Source organism: Anoplophora glabripennis, unplaced genomic scaffold (assembly GCF_000390285.2).
Source record: "Anoplophora glabripennis isolate ALB-LARVAE unplaced genomic scaffold, Agla_2.0 scaffold372, whole genome shotgun sequence".
NCBI classification, from domain to species: Eukaryota; Metazoa; Arthropoda; class Insecta; order Coleoptera; family Cerambycidae; genus Anoplophora; species Anoplophora glabripennis.
Genome location: NW_019416460.1, coordinates 362,364 through 381,744, shown reverse-complemented (window position 1 = coordinate 381,744; position 19,381 = coordinate 362,364). Strand labels below are relative to the sequence as shown.

The window sequence follows — 19,381 nt, the reverse complement described above, 5'->3', positions numbered from 1 at the left end:
AAAAAAAAACAATGAAGATAGGTCCAGATAATTTTGATGTATTTTTTTTCAAAAGTACATTTAAAATCAAAAATTTTGAAAAAAAAACATCGCCATAACTCAATTTTTGAAAAAGTTATGGTTATTTAAAAAAGGAGTTATTTTATTTTAAATTCATAACTTTTTTTGAGTTGGGTGAAAAAATTTGAAAAAATTCTCAGAGGTAGAAAACAATAAAAAAGTTTCTGCCAAATCGAAAGGGGTCGGGTTAAAAGTGGTCGATTTGGTGTGGAATGCCCCATATGTATATGAAGACCACAGATCTCAGCCACAAAATTTAGATTTCGAGGAAAATTAAAGTTGAATACCTTAAATATTGAAAGAAAAACAAGTTTTTATTGGATATGTATTTGTTATTATACGAGGCATATCCACAAAGAGTACTCAATTTTTTTTAAATCGAAACAGTATATTTATGAAAATTTTCATATTCAGGAAGGTACATTATTTTTCGACATAGTCGCCTTCAATCTCAATGCACTTTGTGAGTCGAGGGATGAACTTTCTGTCCCACCTCGCACACAATTTTCGATACCCAAGTGTTTCAGTCATGATTTCATGCAGAAGATATCTGGAGATTTGTGGAAAACTGCGTTCATCTCCATAATCGATCGCCATGAAGCATTTCTTTAATCTTGCACCATCTTATCAATCACGATTGAGGGACGCCTACTCCTTTGTTCATCATAAACATTTGTTCTCAGTTTTATACTCACGACACCACTTGTTCACATTAGTACGATTCATCATACCATACTCATAAACAGTTTTGATTTCCTTAAAAATCTGGAATGGCGCCTTTCCCTTTGCAAGAAGCCTCGCAGCTGGTGGGATTCGGAAGAGCGGCACTTATTTCAACACACCACTACAACGACAGTTCTCAACTGACAGACAAATGAGCACGCCTTCTGCTCCCAACACCTTGGCCATGAATGTAGTGTTGCCAACTTTGTTGAAAACAAAAGCCATCAGTCTCAGTATTCTTATTTTGTGGATGACTCATTTTGCCATGAAACATTTCTTAATCTTGCACCATTTTATCAGTCACGACTGAGGGACGCCTACTCCTTTGTTCATCATAAACATTTGTTCTGTCGGTTTTATACTCATGACACCACTTGTTCACATTAGTACAGTTCATCATACCATACTCGATAAACAGTTTTGATTACCTTAAAAATTTGAAATGGCACCTTTCCCTTTGCAAGAAACAGCGCAGTTGGCGGAATTCGGAATAGCGGCACTTATTTTTTCAACACGCCACTACAACAACAGTTCTCAACTGGCAGACAAATGTGCACGCCTTCTGCTCCCAACATCTTGGCCTTGAATGTAGTGTTGCCAGTTTTGTCGAAAACAAAAACCATTAGTCTCGGTACTCTTATTTTCTGGATGACTCGTTTATATATTTTTTAACTTCAAAATTTCATATTTCGCTTTTCTAAACACGTTTGTAACAACTTTTTTTTGTATTAATTTTTAACGTAGAATCCATTACTAGTTGGGTCAAGCATTTTAATTACACCATGTATGTCTCAACTTTTTTTCTTGTTTTCTACTCCGAAAACATGATTTTTAACAATGTAAAGCATGTAGACTGCTCTAAACCTTCCTTTTTTTTTGTATATTATTGGCTGTTGGAAAAAATATTCCCAATTTGTATTGTTCTTTCTAATTTAGTTTTCACATCTCTATCCCATTCTATCAATTCCAATCTGGACCAATCTAAAGTCGACTGATAATTTATATTTAGTAACACATAATTATGTTTAGGTATAACTTTATTTATTTAACTATGGTATTTTGTAATTGTGTGCTAAAATGTGGCACGGACGTTGTAAATTTTGTTGAATTTTTAATTGTTTTCGTATGTTATATAATAAACGATATCTATAAATCTTTCAAGTTTTATCAATGTAGGAGGGGGAGTTAGGTTTTAAAAATAACGGAAAAATTGTATATATGTTTATTAACTGTCAACAACACTTAAAATAACTGTATCGGCCAATCTATAAAAATAATATTACAAAATAATGATAGATATATTTCAATATAAATAAATTAAAAAATCACAAGTTCTATAAAAATATCATAAACTAGCCTATTTACAAAATAAAATATAAACGATAAAATATGATTGAGAGTTTATTGCTCAATCCTACCAAGTATTTTTGCCGATGACGTGTTGATCACCCCCATAAAGTAGTGCAATTTCGTGAGAAACTTTAGTAATTATTTTCGATTTATATGGCAAATATATTTCAGGAGATAACTATAAATAATTCAAGCCAACTGTTTTTGTTAAAATCTGGAATTTCAATTTGTTTTTTGTATTTCCCACAAAAGTTGATTTAGAGATAACTAAATACTACTGAGTAACCAAAATCAAATTATTCGTGTATACAGGGCGTTTCGAATTTTAACCATGAAAATTTGAGGAATAAAAATAATATCACTGTAATAATATAAACCTGTTTTCGAAACTCTGTTTTTGAGATATATATCTTCAGTGAAAAAAATGTATCTATATCTAAATAAATGGAGGCATTTGGAATTTCAAGGTTTTAAGTGCACAAATACATGAATAAAATGGCATTCATTGAAAAAATTAATTCCCGACTGAAACCAGTGGTGTAGATGCTAATTACATTTTCCTCAAGAATTGTGGTGTACCACTGGGGAAAAAAAAATTAAATAAAAATTATCACTTTTTGCATAGCTTTTATCATTTTGGTTTACTGAATCTGTAACTGTCCATACAACTTTCTCTGCTAAGAATCCTTGCTAATATTAAAATTTTGAAATTCTCGAATTCCGCTTTCAGGGCTTCAAACATCCAAAAATTATTTCCTTTCTAATATAAATACAAAATTACTAATATTATCTATCTTCCTTTTGAAAATTTATGGGTACATTAGGGTGTCCCAAAAAAAAACAAATATATTCGTGTCTCTTGTGAAAATATGATAGTTTCAGACGTTTTAAGAGCCCCCTCAAAAAATCAACTCAAAAAAAAATTTTTTAGAGGTCGCTCAAGATTTTTTAAAATTTCCAAAATTGTCAAAAATTGAATTTTTTTAAAATTCTTTATCTCGTTATTTTATCATTTTCTAGGTTGAATGGATTCTGAAAATTTCAAATCGATATTTTAATTTCTAAAGGTCACTCATAATTATTTTAACTTTAAAAGTACCTAGTGTACCTAAAATGTTTTCGAGCGACCTCTAAAAATAAATATCAGCGAACTAATAATTTTTTTTATTGAATTTGATGAACAAAAGAATAGAAATAAAAAATTTCTCGGGGCAAAATTTACCGCCGCACTGTGAGTCAAATATTTATAATTTTTAAATTTTTTTAAATTTAAGTGTTTCGTGATTTATTTCTATTCTTTTGTTCATCAAATTCAATAAAAAAAAAAATATTAGTTCGTTGATATTTATTTTGAGAGGTCGCTCGAAAATATAGGTACACTACTTTGAAAGTTAAAATTTCAGATATTTCGTAAACTAATCATGTCCTTGATTTTTTAGAGGCATAAAGGTGGTCACCTGATTACGCAACTTTGCCTCCATTTAAGCTAGTTTGTATCTCTTACCATTTTCGAGATCCCTGTAGTAAGAAGTGAATTTGTAACAGCCTGCAAGTGTCCATGAATGAATAGGAAACATTATGAAATAGTCATTTTTGTTAGAAAATTGCTAAATTATAGCAAAGTAGTAAAAACCATGTGAAAATATAAGATGATTTTAATTTAAAATAATATTTGAATTTTAAAAATGATCGACATTTTTTCTCCAACTGACATACTATAATTTTTTAGAAAAAGTGTAAGCCACTAGTTTGTGTTGAAACTTAATTTTTCATTCAAATCATATATTATGCACTTAAAATTTTATTAAAATATTTCCATTTTTTCAAGTTATTTAGAAATAGATTTTCTTTTTTTTTAACCTTAACACCCTATTTCAAAAACAGTAGAATTTTTACTTATTATATTATTTTTACTTCCTTTATTTTTGTAGTTAAGATTTGAGAGATCCCATGTAAAAAAATACCGCAAATTTTTTATTAAAAGTTGTAGCATGGTTTATTTTTAGTTGAAAATATGAATAAATTAATGGGATCGATCTAATATCGGTCAATATCGAACAGCCTTGTGGCTGACTTATTCATATAGAGGCAAGAAATTTAAAAATTCAATTATCACAACACCTAATTCCCTAAATCCTTTGTCATGGCAAGTGTTATATCTTAACATATATATCGACAAAATCACTAATATGTATATTGCACTTAAAACGCTTAAGCTTCGGAAATTTAAAAACATACTTAAAAATTAGAAAATCTATATTTGGAAGCCCAAAATGTGATTGTGGCGTGTAAATCTATGCTTAGGCTCTTATCAGTGTATTAATTTTCATTTAATTTGGAAGGTCCATATTTTTGAGTACGCGTCCAAGACAAAATCATCCCGACTTGATCCGAATTCTAGTCGAGGTACTCAAACATATGTGATATATATATGTTAACAATACTGATTAAGAAATTTTTGTCAAACCTGAAAACCGTGCAAGAAATTGCTTCATTTTCTTTTTTAAAATTGAAGTGCTCATGAGTGATGCCTAACTTTTATAAAGGCACAATCCTATTATTAAAATTCAGTATCAGTTCTATCAATAGTGATTATTTTAAGATATGCCTCTACTGATATAATTGTTTTAAACCCCTATTTCCTACGAACTTTACTAAATCAATTGACTATAAATAGGGAGATAACTAAATCCAACGTAACAACAATTTCACCTCGAAATAAGTGCGATTTAAACAATGTGTGCAAAATTAGACGTTACACTAAATTTCGCATGAAGGTGGTTGACTTTTGAGCAAGTTTATGTTACTCCTATCGAGGAAATTCATCCACTGAAACTGCACTCGTGTTTAAACTATAGGGAGATAAATGCCAAGGAATACTGTTTTAGATAAGTCAATTTGTCTTAAAACGACAATATTTAATAGTCGGTCAAGAGAGGAGCTATGGCATGATGAATATTGTACACCCACCATTAAAGATTACACAGGGTGTTACAAATAAAGTAAAAGAAGCTGTTGCGTAAGATTCATTAGGTAAAAATAATAGAACTGTCCTTTTTTTCATATTGGCACCTCTTTTTCAGGATACAGGGTGACAACATTAATTAATAAAAGTTTTTTACTTGAAATTTTGCATTTGTGTAATTTTTTTTAAAGTTGAATGCCAAATGGAGGAAAAGAGGTTATACGAGGGCTGTATGATAAGTACATGCCCTAGTATTTAAAGTGATATTTTTCGTAAATATATCCTTTCACAACGCTTACACACTGTCAAGTCGTTGTGTGGTTTAGTTTGTGAATGCCAGCCATTTAAATAGAACAACTTTTGTAATTTTACAACAGTGAAGAAAAATGAATATTGATCGTTGATAAAATACTTGTTTTTAAAAAAGAAAACAAATGATGAGGTTAAAACGGAGTTCAACGAAGTTTATAAAGATTATACACCTCCGTTATCAACCATAAAATATTGGACAACTGAATTTAAACGAGGTCGTGCAAGCATTTTTGATGAAGATCATCCAGGTTGCCCAAGTGAGGTTACCACTTCAGGAATGATTGAAAAAATCCACGATATCGTGATAAACAATCAGAGAGTGAAAGTGTGCGAGATTGCCGAGATTGTGAGCATTTCAATTGAACGGTGCAAAATATTTTTACAATTTTTTGGGTATGAAAAAGTTTTCTGCAAGGTGGATGCAGCGATTGCTCACAATTGACAACAAACACACACGTATGTCAACTTCAAAGAATGTTTGGCGATGTTAAAACGCAATCGGAATGATCTTTGGCATCGTTTCATAGCTGTTGATGAAACATGGATTCATCACAGCATGCCAGAGACCAAAGAACAGTCCAAACAGTGGGTTTTCCAAGGCAAATCTGCATGGAAGAAGATTAAGGCCACTTTATCGACAAACAAAGTGGCTACAATATTTTGGAATCTACATGGCATAATTCACGTTAACTACCTTGAAAAGGGCAAAATGAATAAAGGATAGTATTATGTCAACGTATTGGAGCGTTTGCTGTTAAAGAAAAATGTCCACGTTTGGCGAAGAAAAAGTCTTCCATCAAGACAATGCACGCATGCACACTTGCGTCGTCGCTTTGAATTAGGATACGAATTGCTTCCGCATCCACCATATTCGCCAGATTTAGCATCCAGAGATTATTTGCTATTTCCAAATAGGAAAAAATAGCTCGGTGGAAAAAACTTTGGCTCTAACGATGAGGTCATTGCTGAATTATTTTGAAGGATTGGAGCAATCGTATTTTTTAAAGGGGATATAAAAAAAATACAGAAAAACGTTGAACTAAGTGTATCGAACTGAAAGGTGATGGTCAAAAAATAAAATTTTACACATAAAAATGTTTTTTTCTTATCAAGGCCAGGTACTTATCATACAAACCTTGTAGTAGCCGAGTAATTTGTACGACTAGGAAATCTTAGGACAAAAAGAAGCAAAGAAAATAAAATAATTATTAGCAAATTTTGTGGTATCACACACTGTATCTTAAAAAAGAAGCACCTAAATGAAAAACGGCATGAGGAAAGTCCCATTATTTTTTCCTAAAGAATCGGCTTGACCTACTTTTTGGTAAAGCCCTGTACAACATTTTATAAAATATGTTGTACAATTGCTTGGATACTTATAACAAATAATTAAATTATTATTAATGTAAGTACTTTTGTCAGATACTAAATTTTAAATTTTGCACAAATTTAATAGGGCGACAATAAATCACGTAATTCAATGTCAATGACTGATTAATTACTAAAAAAATACATATAAACGCACGTTAAAGTTTCTCTCATATTTAATTTTTTGCGATTTGTATTGAATTGTTTTTTTAATGTGATGCAAGGCTTAAAATGTTTCTTCCATTTTTAATATTTCTCTTTTTTGTTTTAACTCTTTTATCAAATTTGGAGCTTCTTACATGATAAGGTAAGTTCATACACTTTTTCACAAACAACTAAAGTAATTTAAGTTTATAAAATTCTTTAATGCTATTAATTTAAATTAGATTTTAAAGAAAAATATCAAAAATTTATACTTACATAATACTGCAGTGTCTTTTTTTGTGGTCTTATTTTCTTGTGATGCCGTTTTTAAATACATAAATATAAATAATATCTTTTAAAATCACATTTTGTCCTAAAACTAAACACTAATTTAAATAAACATAAAAATCATAAACCTATCTCAAAGAATTAAATGCTATATCATACTTTGATGATGACAATCGAATCTCTCTAACGTATCTCATGAAGTAGCCTTTGATTTGTGTCCCCTACATTACCGGTTACAAAAGTCAATTCTATAAAACCGTGCATTTGAAAATTATGCATGGAAATATTATTGCATAGGACTTTCACTCAAAATTGAGCGACCACGTGAAAAGTTCCAAACATTACGAAGAAAAAAAAGGAACACTTCAAAAACACGTATACATTTTCATTCATGATGAAAGTAGGGTTTGTTTGTTGGAAAATAGGAACGATCTTTTTTATTCACTTAATCTCGTACGCCGTCAATGGATTCAAGTCCCGCAAAGTACTAGAGTTCTTAGATCTAACATACCCCCATAGTTTCATGGCTTGATCACAGTTTTCTTCAATGAACTGAACCTCGGTGTAGTTCAGGTCCATTTTCCAATGGAAAGGGGCACTTCTGGAATCCCTAAAAGTACTCGATACTCCACCGACGTTCACTCTGGTGTGCGAATCGAGGAATTGCACTACGTTCTTATGAAAATATAGGCCTAGGAAGTTGAACAGATCACGAATGTGGTCGTAGGGTTTTAGTGACAGGTCTTCGTAGCGTATCGCCCTAAAATATGCGTTGGGATTTATACAGGGTGTTGCATTTAAAACTGACCAACTTATATTTCGAAAACCAGAGATATTTCTGTAAAAACGGTGCGTTTTGTATGCAGACTTCAATTATCATTTATCAGTACAAATCAAATGGTGGTGGCAAACCAAAACAATGTTTATATGACAGGAGCTAGACCCTGAGCTACTATAATATAATCAATTTCTGAAGAATTACTAGCTAGAAAGTATTTCTTTAACAAAAATTATAACAAAATTAATTTTTAGATATACATTTCCTTATGCAGGGTGTAGTAATTTTGTGACTTTCTACGTGAAGTATTAGTTTTCATGGGAAAAAAAAAGGAATTTGTATAGTGTGTATTTGTGTTTTAAGTTTAATTGCACAATAAAGTTATTTGTTTTAGTGTTTAGTGACCGTTTAGTATGTTTGTGTGTCTTCACTGTCAACTTTCTGTGTAATATTATGAAAACTCAAGCATATGAATCAAGAAAGATTAGATTTGACAACAATGTATGGCTTAGCTCCCAAATACATATATTTACACTGAAAATTTTGATATCTCTGTTTTTCAGATATCGGGCTGGGGAGTTTGAAAGGGAACACCCTGTTTGCTATAAACTTATATCTCCAGATATGACATATCCTAGAAACATTTTTGTAATCAAGAAATGCTTTTGAATAATGTTGCAATCTGTAAGTTTCTTATAAAAAATTCAAGTTATTTCATCAAATCATACATACTTCCAAACAAACATGCACTAAAACCGCTGTATCTTTTCCATTATGTCACAACCATTATTCGTATGAACTAAAACGAAAAATCCTAGTCAAATTAGTCACTGTTTTCATTTAATTGAAATGTCATCTTGACAATTTCCAAATCTGGATATCTCTCAAATATTGTTACTGGTTGCCTATATCATTACATTTGGGTACCTATTAGAAGTAAATAAACGAAAATTATAAAAATTTCCATATGCAAAAAATTGATATTTCAATGCTCATAAAATATAAACAGTTATAGTCCACAGTACAGGCCCCCTTTGGAAAGTTGATTACCACATACTTTATAACTCCTGAGGAGCTTCGTTTTGACGAGTCTACCACACTTTTCCTCTGCGACTTTTCTCGATTCCTCCGCTTTTCCACTCGGAAAAGTCCAAAAACATGGCATTTTCCCGGGGTCTTGAAAAGTCAAGACCACATCTTTTATTTTTAGCTTAAGTAACTGTAAATTTTATTGCAAATGCCGATTTAAATTTGTCCGACAGAAATTCCTCCGACATTGATGTGTCTACCGGTCGAAACAGGCCAAAATAACAGGGTATTGAAAATCAATTACCACATAGGTAATTTTTAGTAAAATTAATAAATTAAATAATTAATTTAGTCAAAAAGTATTGTTGTCCGACAAATTTCAAGCCGCGTTTTTTCAGTCCGACAGCTCGAAATCGGAATTTTCACGGGGTATGAAAAATCGATTACCACAAATCTAATTTTCGTTTTTTCCATTTTTAAATTTACTGTACAAAATAGTGATATAAGTGTCCGACGATTTAATGTCCGCAAATTATTAAAAAATCAATAAATCAATAAACGTAATGAAATTTAATTTTTTCACTCCAAAAATTTCATATTTATAAATGGTTATTAATTATTATGATGTAAATGAAGTTATTTTTGAGGCGATTAATACGATCTTAGTGCATAATTCATTATTTCTAAATAAATTAACATTATACTTGATATAAATATCCTTTTTTCTCTTTCAAGTTTTCATTCGCGTTTGTTATTTCTCTTTACAAAAATTTTCCTGTTTTTCTAAAAGAAAATCCAAAAACTTTTGTGCGTAATTCTTTTACACCATTCATACTTTTTTGAAATCGTTTAATTCCTTTCTCGATATTTGTTTGGCTGAATTGAGCATATAGAGATTTACAATTACGAGAATAAAACGAAAAATATATACAGGGTGTTTCAGAAAGACCTCCCATAAATAAAGGGGGTGATAGTATGACAAAAAATGAGAACTTTTTGTCTTATGAACTCTATGTCTATCTCCTCTTGTTTTCGAGATACAGAGAGACAAAATAAAATTTTTTAAATAACATTTTTATGAAAATTTCCAAATGGTGCGAATTATTTTTATGACATTTGGTAGTCCGAGGTTTTTAAGGGTGCCAAATACGCTAGTCTAATTATTTTTTGTATATTTCATAGAGGGCGCTAGTTATGCTACATTCTTATTACAATTTAAGTTATATTTTTTTTTAAGGTTAGGTTTTTTACCAGTTGGGCTCCAATTTCGATTATACAATTTTATTTTTTAAAAATAATGTACTCTTGTTAGAACTTCCTAATGTAGACAGTTTTCGAGAAAAAAGGCTTTTAATTAAACTCCTACAATATTATACTATAAAATAAGTGACTTTTCTCAAAGTAAGCTTGAGCTTTGAGAAGAGGAGATAAACATATAGTTCATATGACAAAAAATTCTTATTTTTTGTCGTCCTCACCCCCTGTATTTATGGGAGGTCTTTCTGAAACACCCTGTATTGTATATTTATATGGAATTTTGCTTAANACTTTCTACGTGAAGTATTAGTTTTCATGGGAAAAAAAAAGGAATTTGTATAGTGTGTATTTGTGTTTTAAGTTTAATTGCACAATAAAGTTATTTGTTTTAGTGTTTAGTGACCGTTTAGTATGTTTGTGTGTCTTCACTGTCAACTTTCTGTGTAATATTATGAAAACTCAAGCATATGAATCAAGAAAGATTAGATTTGACAACAATGTATGGCTTAGCTCCCAAATACATATATTTACACTGAAAATTTTGATATCTCTGTTTTTCAGATATCAGGCTGTGGAGTTTGAAAGGGAACACTCTGTGTGCTATAAACTTATATCTCCAGATATGACATATCCTAGAAACATTTTTGTAATCAAGAAATGCTTTTGAATAATGTTGCAATCTGTAAGTTTCTTATAAAAAATTCAAGTTATTTCATCAAATCATACATACTTCCAAACAAACATACACTAAAACCGCTGTATCTTTTCCATTATGTCACAAGCATTATTCCTATGAACTAAAACAAAAAATCCTAGTCAAATTAGTCACTGTTTTCATTTAATTGAAATGTCATCTTGACAATTTCCAAATCTGGATATCTCTCAAATTTTGTTACTGGTTGCCTATATCATTACATTTGGGTACCTATTAGAAGTAAATAAACGAAAATTATAAAAATTTCCATATGCCAAAAATTGATATTTCAACGCTCATAAAATATAAACAGTTAGTATGGATACACGATCAAAGGATATGTCAAATGTTTCATCTGAGTGTCAGCTCTGTTTTGTTTTAACTGCAGTAGTCAAACTACAATCTAAAATTGATATACCCAACAAATGATAGATTGAGACTACCATATTGTATATCTTTTTGGCATGTCCGCAATGACTGTCTTTGATATTAGGACACAATCGTGACGTAATGGCAATCTTAAAACGGTTCTAGTATATTTATTTATTTTTTAATAAGGCCTTGTACAATTTTGAATCACAATACAGATTTTTAAAAACTTTGAGAATGCAGCAAGATGATTACAGTCACACTTTTTATCATTGTGACTGCTCGAGTGTGAAATTAAAAATGTACACTACTGTTATAGATGTGACCCTGTGTGAATACATACTGTTAACTGCATGTTTTGTGGAAATGGAACTTTAATCAATACTTCCGTTAGAAACAATATTGTGGATTTAAAATATTCATTAAATTATATAAAATCACAATTTTCTAATTCTCGTATTTTCCAGTATCAAGGATATCCTAACGGTTGAATCACAATAAAAAACAATTAATTATTGATTAACTATCAATATTTATAAATGTTTTGGTATAATCACATAGCTTTTCAATAATGGATGATCAATTTATTTTGCACATTATTAGCGATTACCTATTTTAAAATAACTGAAACCAGTAACAAGTCAGCAATACAAATCTGATAAGACTGTTGCATCTATGTACTTATCTGAGGCTAGAAATTTTTATCGATTAGAAATGAATATGTCATTTTCACACAAAAAGCAAACTGTATGTGTAGGTTACCTTTTAGCAAATTAAGATCATCTTACCGAAATCGGTCAGGATATCTTTTTTTAAGTTGGATGGCTGCACTATAGTCGGACACCATGTCAGCACACAAATTGTTCGGCTGGTCACAGTCAGGTTCTCCGGGACACCAATCTCTGTGTTTCCGAGATTGCAGAGTGCCCCTCGGATCACGCACCAACAGTACAACTTTTACATTCAGCCTAAAAAAAATGGTTTCAAAATTTTCAGTATAAAACAAACTGCGAAATTTATAAAACACTATAGTACAATATAATATCGATCAATTTAAATTTAAATGATACAATAATGCACTTTAATCACATCAATGAGGCTTATAAAAAAAGCTATTGTCATTTTAATAACTGTTGATGAGCTCATTCCGGCATAATTGCAATTGTTATTTTAAGTAAAGTAAATACTGGTTAATAAGAACCTGTAAAAAAGTTTCTAACACATTAACATGACAATGTAATCTTTAGTTCTACTGAAACTAATATAATAGATGTACACAAATAAAAAATAATGTTTCCAAACATTAATCAGTGTTGTTTTACTATTCAATTTTAATTACTCTTTATAAAAAAGCTTTTAAATCATTACTGAAGCCACGTTTAAGTAGCTTCTTACATAATTTCCCTATTAGAAAGTCACATTGCTAGTAGGTATAAAAAATACCTTACATTAAGAATTTTTTACTTTCTAATGTACATGGGTGGTCCCTTCCAGATGCTATATTTTTTAAATATGCCTTTGACTTTCACTAATAGAATAATATGAACCATTTGTTAGGATATCAGGAATTTTAAATATTTATTTCGAGTTTTTGGTTCTTGACGAGAACTTACTGTTGGGTAAATCCTAGGAAGTTAATTCATAATTTCTTTGAAATTATAAATTGTTTTAATCTAATGTTAGTATCAAATTTAAGTGGTAAGATCAGATATACACACAATAGGTACCAAGGGAGATTCTTCTTGCCTCATGGGAAATTGCATTAACAAACATAAATGATATATAAACTTGGGTGTTGTTTAAGTTAGTCTCAAATATCTCCGTTACAATGAAAATATTATAAAAAAATTGCTGTAGCAGTTTTCATTCTTTTCTTCTAATTCTAATTTTACTAAGTGTTAAATACCTAATTAACTTTAAAAGTACCTAATTAAGTAATATTTATTTTTATTTTGCCTTACATACACGATGATGCTCTGACTACGACAAAAGTGCAATATCTTTTTACAGCAATATTTTTTAAAGAAAAAAGTGTGGTCACTTACTCTTCGTCCTTCAGGAGGTCTTCCGCAAGCCACAGCCTCAGTCTTACAGTTTTCATCGACTGAAACGGAAACAGTTTGCAGAAGTCATTCAAGAACGAGGCGTTCCAACAGTACTGTTGATACATCTCGCACTGGTTCCAAAGTCTCGTATTGTGAGTAAATAAATAAACGTGGTTCATGCCATATTGCAAATATTTGTGTAAGTTTGTATAATCACAGTTAAGTAAGCTTTTAAGCGTTCTAAGGGCAGACTCAGAATGAGGAGCCCCTCTGATCTGCATAATCCCATAACCCAGCAGCGGCTCGTAGTGATAATAGTTACCCGGGACAGCATTTATGACGTCTCCCAAAAAAGTGGAACCAGACCGCCATGTCGTTATGATGACAGTCCTTACAGGTTGTCCACCCGAGATTAGTGTGTAATCTTCTAGGTTATCTCCCTCTGGAAACTTATAGTCATCTAATTCCTGAAGGATAATGTTTCGTTGCTGTGAAATCACATCTTGTATCGACGGTGTAGGTGTGGTAACATTTCCTGAGATTTTGAACGTTTCCTCTAAATCCAGTAGTTGTTGATATCTTATGGGCCTGTGGTAATTCGGAGTGTCTTTTTGACTGAAACCTATTAGGAGTAGGCATAATATCGCTACTATGGCTATACCAAATATTTCATTTTTTCGTACCATACTGGCACTCTTTTATAATCTCATAGTATCCTTGACATTTAAAACATTGTTTAAACTTGAATTCAATTGCTTTCTATGTCAACTAAAACCAGTTCCAGTTGTAGTAGTGCGGTCGTATTCTCTAAAACACTTTCTTCTATTTACACTATTTCGTTAACATGTTTCTAGTCTTTTTAACACTTAAACGGTAACTAAATACAACAATTATTTATGCTAAGACATTCTGCAGGATATTGCGGTTGTTGCTGCGGTAAGCGGAAAGATTTCTAGGTTGTTTTAGGAGAAATATTTACCCCCTCCCTTAAAATTTTGTGTATATTACCAGCAGCAAACGATTCTTCGCAAACCATTCAATTGTCCATCTCGCTTCTGCTTTTGTCGGTGTATCAGTCGACCTCTCTTGACCCAGGACCGGCCGCTAGAAATAACACAATTATACAGAAATAAAAGAGCAGGGATACTTAGTTAAATCTCGTATTTGACTGGGTAATAACAAACATTATAAAATATTGTCGATAAAATGGATTAAAGTGGTTTTTACAACAAAGATAAACCATTTAAAAATATTTTAACATCGATAAGAAATAAACATATTCAAAAAATGTGGAGATTGTATAGTTTTATTGCACACCAGAATTTTAAGTAACCGCGTTATCGCCTTACCTCTCACTGCGGTCTCTTATCTTTTCCTATAAATTATTTGTGATTATAATGATACGTTAGAGATATCTGTATTATTAAAAATTGATATTTTAATCACTTCCACACAATTAAAATAAATAATGAATTTCTTAAACATCTACTTATATAAGCAATTTAACTTTTAGTCATTTCTAATTTTGAAACTTCAATTATTCTTCAGTTATAATGTTCAGGGCAAAGGTTTCTTTGATAAATAAGTACCTAGTAGTTTTTTTATTAATGAAATCAGTTTTATTAACTAAAATCTTCACGTAATTTAATATTTCTCAAGATGTATTCATTTCGAAGAATATCTTGTAATTTTGCAAAAATATCGAAAAAGTAAAACATTGAATATAAAAATTTAAGACAAGTTAGTTATAAACAAAGTTGAACATTACTTCTCAAAAAGTAAGCACTAAATAAATTAATTAATTTATAAATTTATTTAAAGATGCGATAAAATTTGTTTTGTATTGCATAAACTTTAACAGATTTTATTTAGTTTTTTATGAAACCCAACTTGAAATTAAAATGAAAGATTTTGGAGTTCGATTCATGGAGTAGTGTGGCTGTAGTTTTGTTTTTAATTTTTGCCATGGGACCAAAATAACCCCAATTAATTTTGAAGCATTTATAGCTTATTATTTGTTTTGTCTATCTCTTTAATTCTCGAGAATATTGCCGGCGAATAGAACAAGCTCTAATTGTTTAGAATATGTTCATGACCTAATTTTTCAATTTATTTAAAAAAATTACAATATGCTTTGTTTCTTTTTGAAGCGATTTTATAAATTGATTCATGAATAAATCCAGAAAAGTAAAGCGGCCCTTAAAAGAGCCGGAACCGTCCCTGCCTGTTAGTTCTTATTGGACAGACCAGTGACTGGTTCAGATACATTTCAACTTCCCATCCTGTTCAGTGGTGGGTTTGACTCGGTTTGACCGTTCTTGAAGAATCGGGTGTCTCAAATTGAAGATTCATCCATTTCTTACATCCTATCGAAAGGGTTCTAGTCATAAGGTGCAAAATGTTTGCGACAAAGACTTAAGATAGTGTGGGTGTTCGTCCTCGTGAGTTCTGTTTGTAGTAAATAAATAAAAAATATATTTTTCACAGACATTTCAATGCATCTTAAGTGAAAAGGGGTAAGTACCTAGATAAATAAAGGGGAATATGCTCAAAGCGGTGATGTATTTTTGTTTAAACAAATTATCTTATTTTATGACAGGTTTATAAAGCTCCCGGAAAACACCCCCTTTCGGAGGTTATTAGATCGCACGGCTTTTTTCATTGATTTTTTTTGTTTACATTTTGTTTGTATGGAAATAACAGTCATAACAATTAGATATTTTCAGGGCACGAAACCTGAATCGTATTTAAATCGTTGCATGCATTGTTGCATTTCTCTCATTTGTCTTAACTTGTAATGTGAAACCTGAAACTAACATGTGATTTCAATTTCCATGTGAATTTTTTACATGTAGCATGTTCTTTTCCTCCTAAATAATGAATGCCTATTACAATTTTTATTTATTAAATATACCCACTCGGTTTAAATGCATCATAACAAACCGATACTTCTTGAGGATAAGTTAATTGGGAAATCTATTTTTCAATTATTGTTTATTTTGTTCTACCGATATTGATAGTAACTAATCATTGTAAACTTGTTGCTCTTGTTTGTGACGACTGACCTCCCCCAAAGGTGCATCATTCGTGAGTTAAATTTAATTCAGAAAGCCTTTTTTTTATTAAACTGAGGATTAAATCAAAAAGTGGTATAGTGATAAACAATAATACTTATATCACATGTCACTTTCTGCCTCAGAAGGTGATGATGGGATACTTTATATCCAAGATAAATTTTTGAAGAAGAGAGTGAATGAAACATATAAATTATGTCTATAAGTAGGTACATAAATAATCTCTCATATAACTAATCGTATTATTCTATATCTGTATATACAGCGTGTCCCACTAGTGCGGGAAAGTCCAATATCTATGTTAAAATGAGGAATATATGGATTTTTCTTTTTACTGTGTTGCCACATTTCTCGGAATGTACAAATTAAAAATATATTCAACTGTACAGGGTGTTTCACTTTTCCTGGCCAGACACCAACTTTGGTTTTTTAAATGGAAACACACATTTTTTATATTTTTCTCGGATTCTACATCAAAAATAAAGGGTACTTTGTGTAGAATAGTTTTATTCAAATATTCACAGTTTTTGAGATATCTCGCTTGAAAGGTTTTTCTAGTCGATATTGTCTGCTTACATTTTCTGATACTGACAGGTTATACTAATAGCTAGTAAGCCCATTTTTTATCAGATGTTTAGTATAAGGATGACTTCTGAATCATGCTCCGCAAATAAGAAGTGGATCTTATTTGTGGAAGGGCGAAATGGGCGGTGACTATTAGACGCCTTCATTAAGCCATCTTTCTCTATCGCACGGATTTCTATGTCTTACTTTATCGCTCTCACGTAAGGGCAGATGGACCATCGGTACTTTCCGAACCTGTATAAGCTATTTGTAAACTTCGCATTTTTTCATAAAAAATGAGATTTCATGAAAAACTAACGGATTTTGGTATGGGAGCAGGTATAGCAAAGTTGTAGAGAATTTAATTCTCCATCTCATGGTATGAAAATATACAGGGTGTTGCATTTAAAAAATTCGAGATTTTTCAATTTTTCAATTGGCAATTTTGACATGATATTTTGGACACCCTGTATAACGCAGGCCAGTTTTTGGAGCATGATTCGGAAGAGTCATCCTTACTAAACATCTGATAAAAAAATGGGCTTAGTAGCTATTAGTATAACCTGTCAGTGTAAAAAAATGTAAGCAGCCAATGTCGACTAGAAAAACCTTTCAAACGAGATATCTCAAAAACTGTGAATATTTGAATAGAACTATTCTACACAAAGTACACTTTATTTTTGATGTAGAATCCGAAAAAAATATAAAAAATGTGTGTTTCCATTTAAAAAACCAAATTTGGTGTCTGGCCAGGAAAAGTGGAACACCCTGTATAGTTGAATATATTTTTAATTTGTACATTCCGAGAAATGTGGCAACACAGTAAAAAGGAAAATTCATATATTCCTCATTTTAACATAGATATTGGACTTTCCCGCACTAGTGGGACACGCTGTATAGGTATGTATAGTAGGTATTAGATATTGTATTGAAAGAAGATACCTACATAATATAGATCAAAAAAATTATGTCAGCCATAGATATGGAATATATTTTTAGAGGAGACCTTTAGTTAAGTGCCTAAAACGAAAATAATAAAAATTCCTAATAATTCCTGGTATGGGGTAGTTTTATGATGGAATTTAATTACATGGTTTAGGGTTTTCTCATATTACTTACAAGGCCTGTATTCTCTGGATATGGATAGACCATCAGTTAGGCGCCACATCTGTGGAACATTTAATGGAACAAGATTCTGCTGTGGTCTAAGTTCAGAAATTATGTAAATCGTATCAAGTACCTACCTATTATAAAACTTTATTATGTTCCTTATAGAGTGTGGTCGTTTTCTATTTCCTTACATCGGTTAAAATAGCATAAATTTAAGACTTCAATTTTTTAATTTTAAATGACTGAAACTGTTACGAAAATTGTAAAAACATGGATCAATAATAATTTTCCGTAGAATACAATAAACCATGGTTAAATAATCATTACGATGAAATAGAGAGCTAAGAATTTTTCTCTTCAACGCATTATTTTTGGTTGTACGCAAGTAGGTGTTTTGAATATGCAAATATGTTATGCATGTTCTGTAGAATGAAAATAAGGAAATATTGTGTTGTAGCTAACATAAATAACTGATGATGCTTGCTACTTACCTAAGTACTAGTATAGCAGCTGGCAGATTAAAATTCATCTTCAAAGCTCCTCAGTAGCTGAAATATTTTCCCTGGAGTTATTTATTTAAAATTTATTATTCGCAAGAAGAATTTGAAATGGGGAATACGTTTCTATTCTACAGTAAGGATTAATTACTATTTTAGATACAAAGTTGTTTTTGTTCCCGAAATACGTCGATTGTCAGTGGAAAGTGCATATTATATTTTATATAACGGAATTCACTGTAAATTTTTACATACAGGGTGGACAAATGAAAACGAAACAGAGCCATTTTCAGGAACTGCGTCAAGATTGTAGAAAAAAGCTCATACCTGTCGATTTTAGATTAAAGGGTATTCTTTGCTGGTATTTTTGGGGGTTGAGTAATATTTCTTTTGAAAGCTCTTACAATTCTGTTTACAATAGACTTTAAATTTTATAATTCCGAACAATACTTTGAGAAAAATTTACTTTTTAAAATTTAAATTATGTTTAGTTGCTTGCTTACTTACTACTTAGTTGATTAAATGTTCAAACTGATGACCGCCCGCTTCCATACAAGAATAAAGATTTTGTTCGAAACGTTCGCGCACATTCCGAAGCATTTCAGGAGTGATTCGACGGCATTTGTCGACGATTCTTTGACGCAAATCTTCCAGCGACGCTGGCTGTGTTTTATAGATTTTACTTTTTAGGTATCCCCACAAAAAGAAATCAAGGGGCGATAAATCCGGTGATCGTGGAGGCCACTCAATGCTG

The 19,381-nt window shown here is 31.1% G+C and overlaps 2 protein-coding genes across 2 annotated transcripts in view; one reads left to right on the top strand and one right to left on the bottom strand.

Moving 5' to 3' along the window:
- Positions 1-7,024: 7,024 nt before the first annotated feature.
- On the bottom strand, positions 7,025-14,272 carry LOC108910170 (carbohydrate sulfotransferase 5). The gene is made up of 3 exons (XM_018714699.2): positions 13,383-14,272; positions 12,126-12,305; positions 7,025-7,970 (listed from the first exon to the last, which is right to left on the bottom strand). Exons 1-3 carry the CDS (start codon positions 14,066-14,068, stop codon positions 7,652-7,654), a joined length of 1,185 nt encoding a protein of 394 aa, XP_018570215.1. The 5' UTR covers positions 14,069-14,272; the 3' UTR covers positions 7,025-7,651.
- A 1,406-nt stretch (positions 14,273-15,678) lies between these two features.
- LOC108910174 (beta-1,4-glucuronyltransferase 1) overlaps positions 15,679-19,381 on the top strand; it is a 193,828-nt gene continuing 190,125 nt past the window's right edge. Inside the window, exon 1 of the mRNA XM_018714706.2 lies at positions 15,679-15,898. The gene's annotated coding sequence lies outside the window, so the exon portion shown is untranslated. The remainder of the gene's footprint in view (positions 15,899-19,381) is intronic.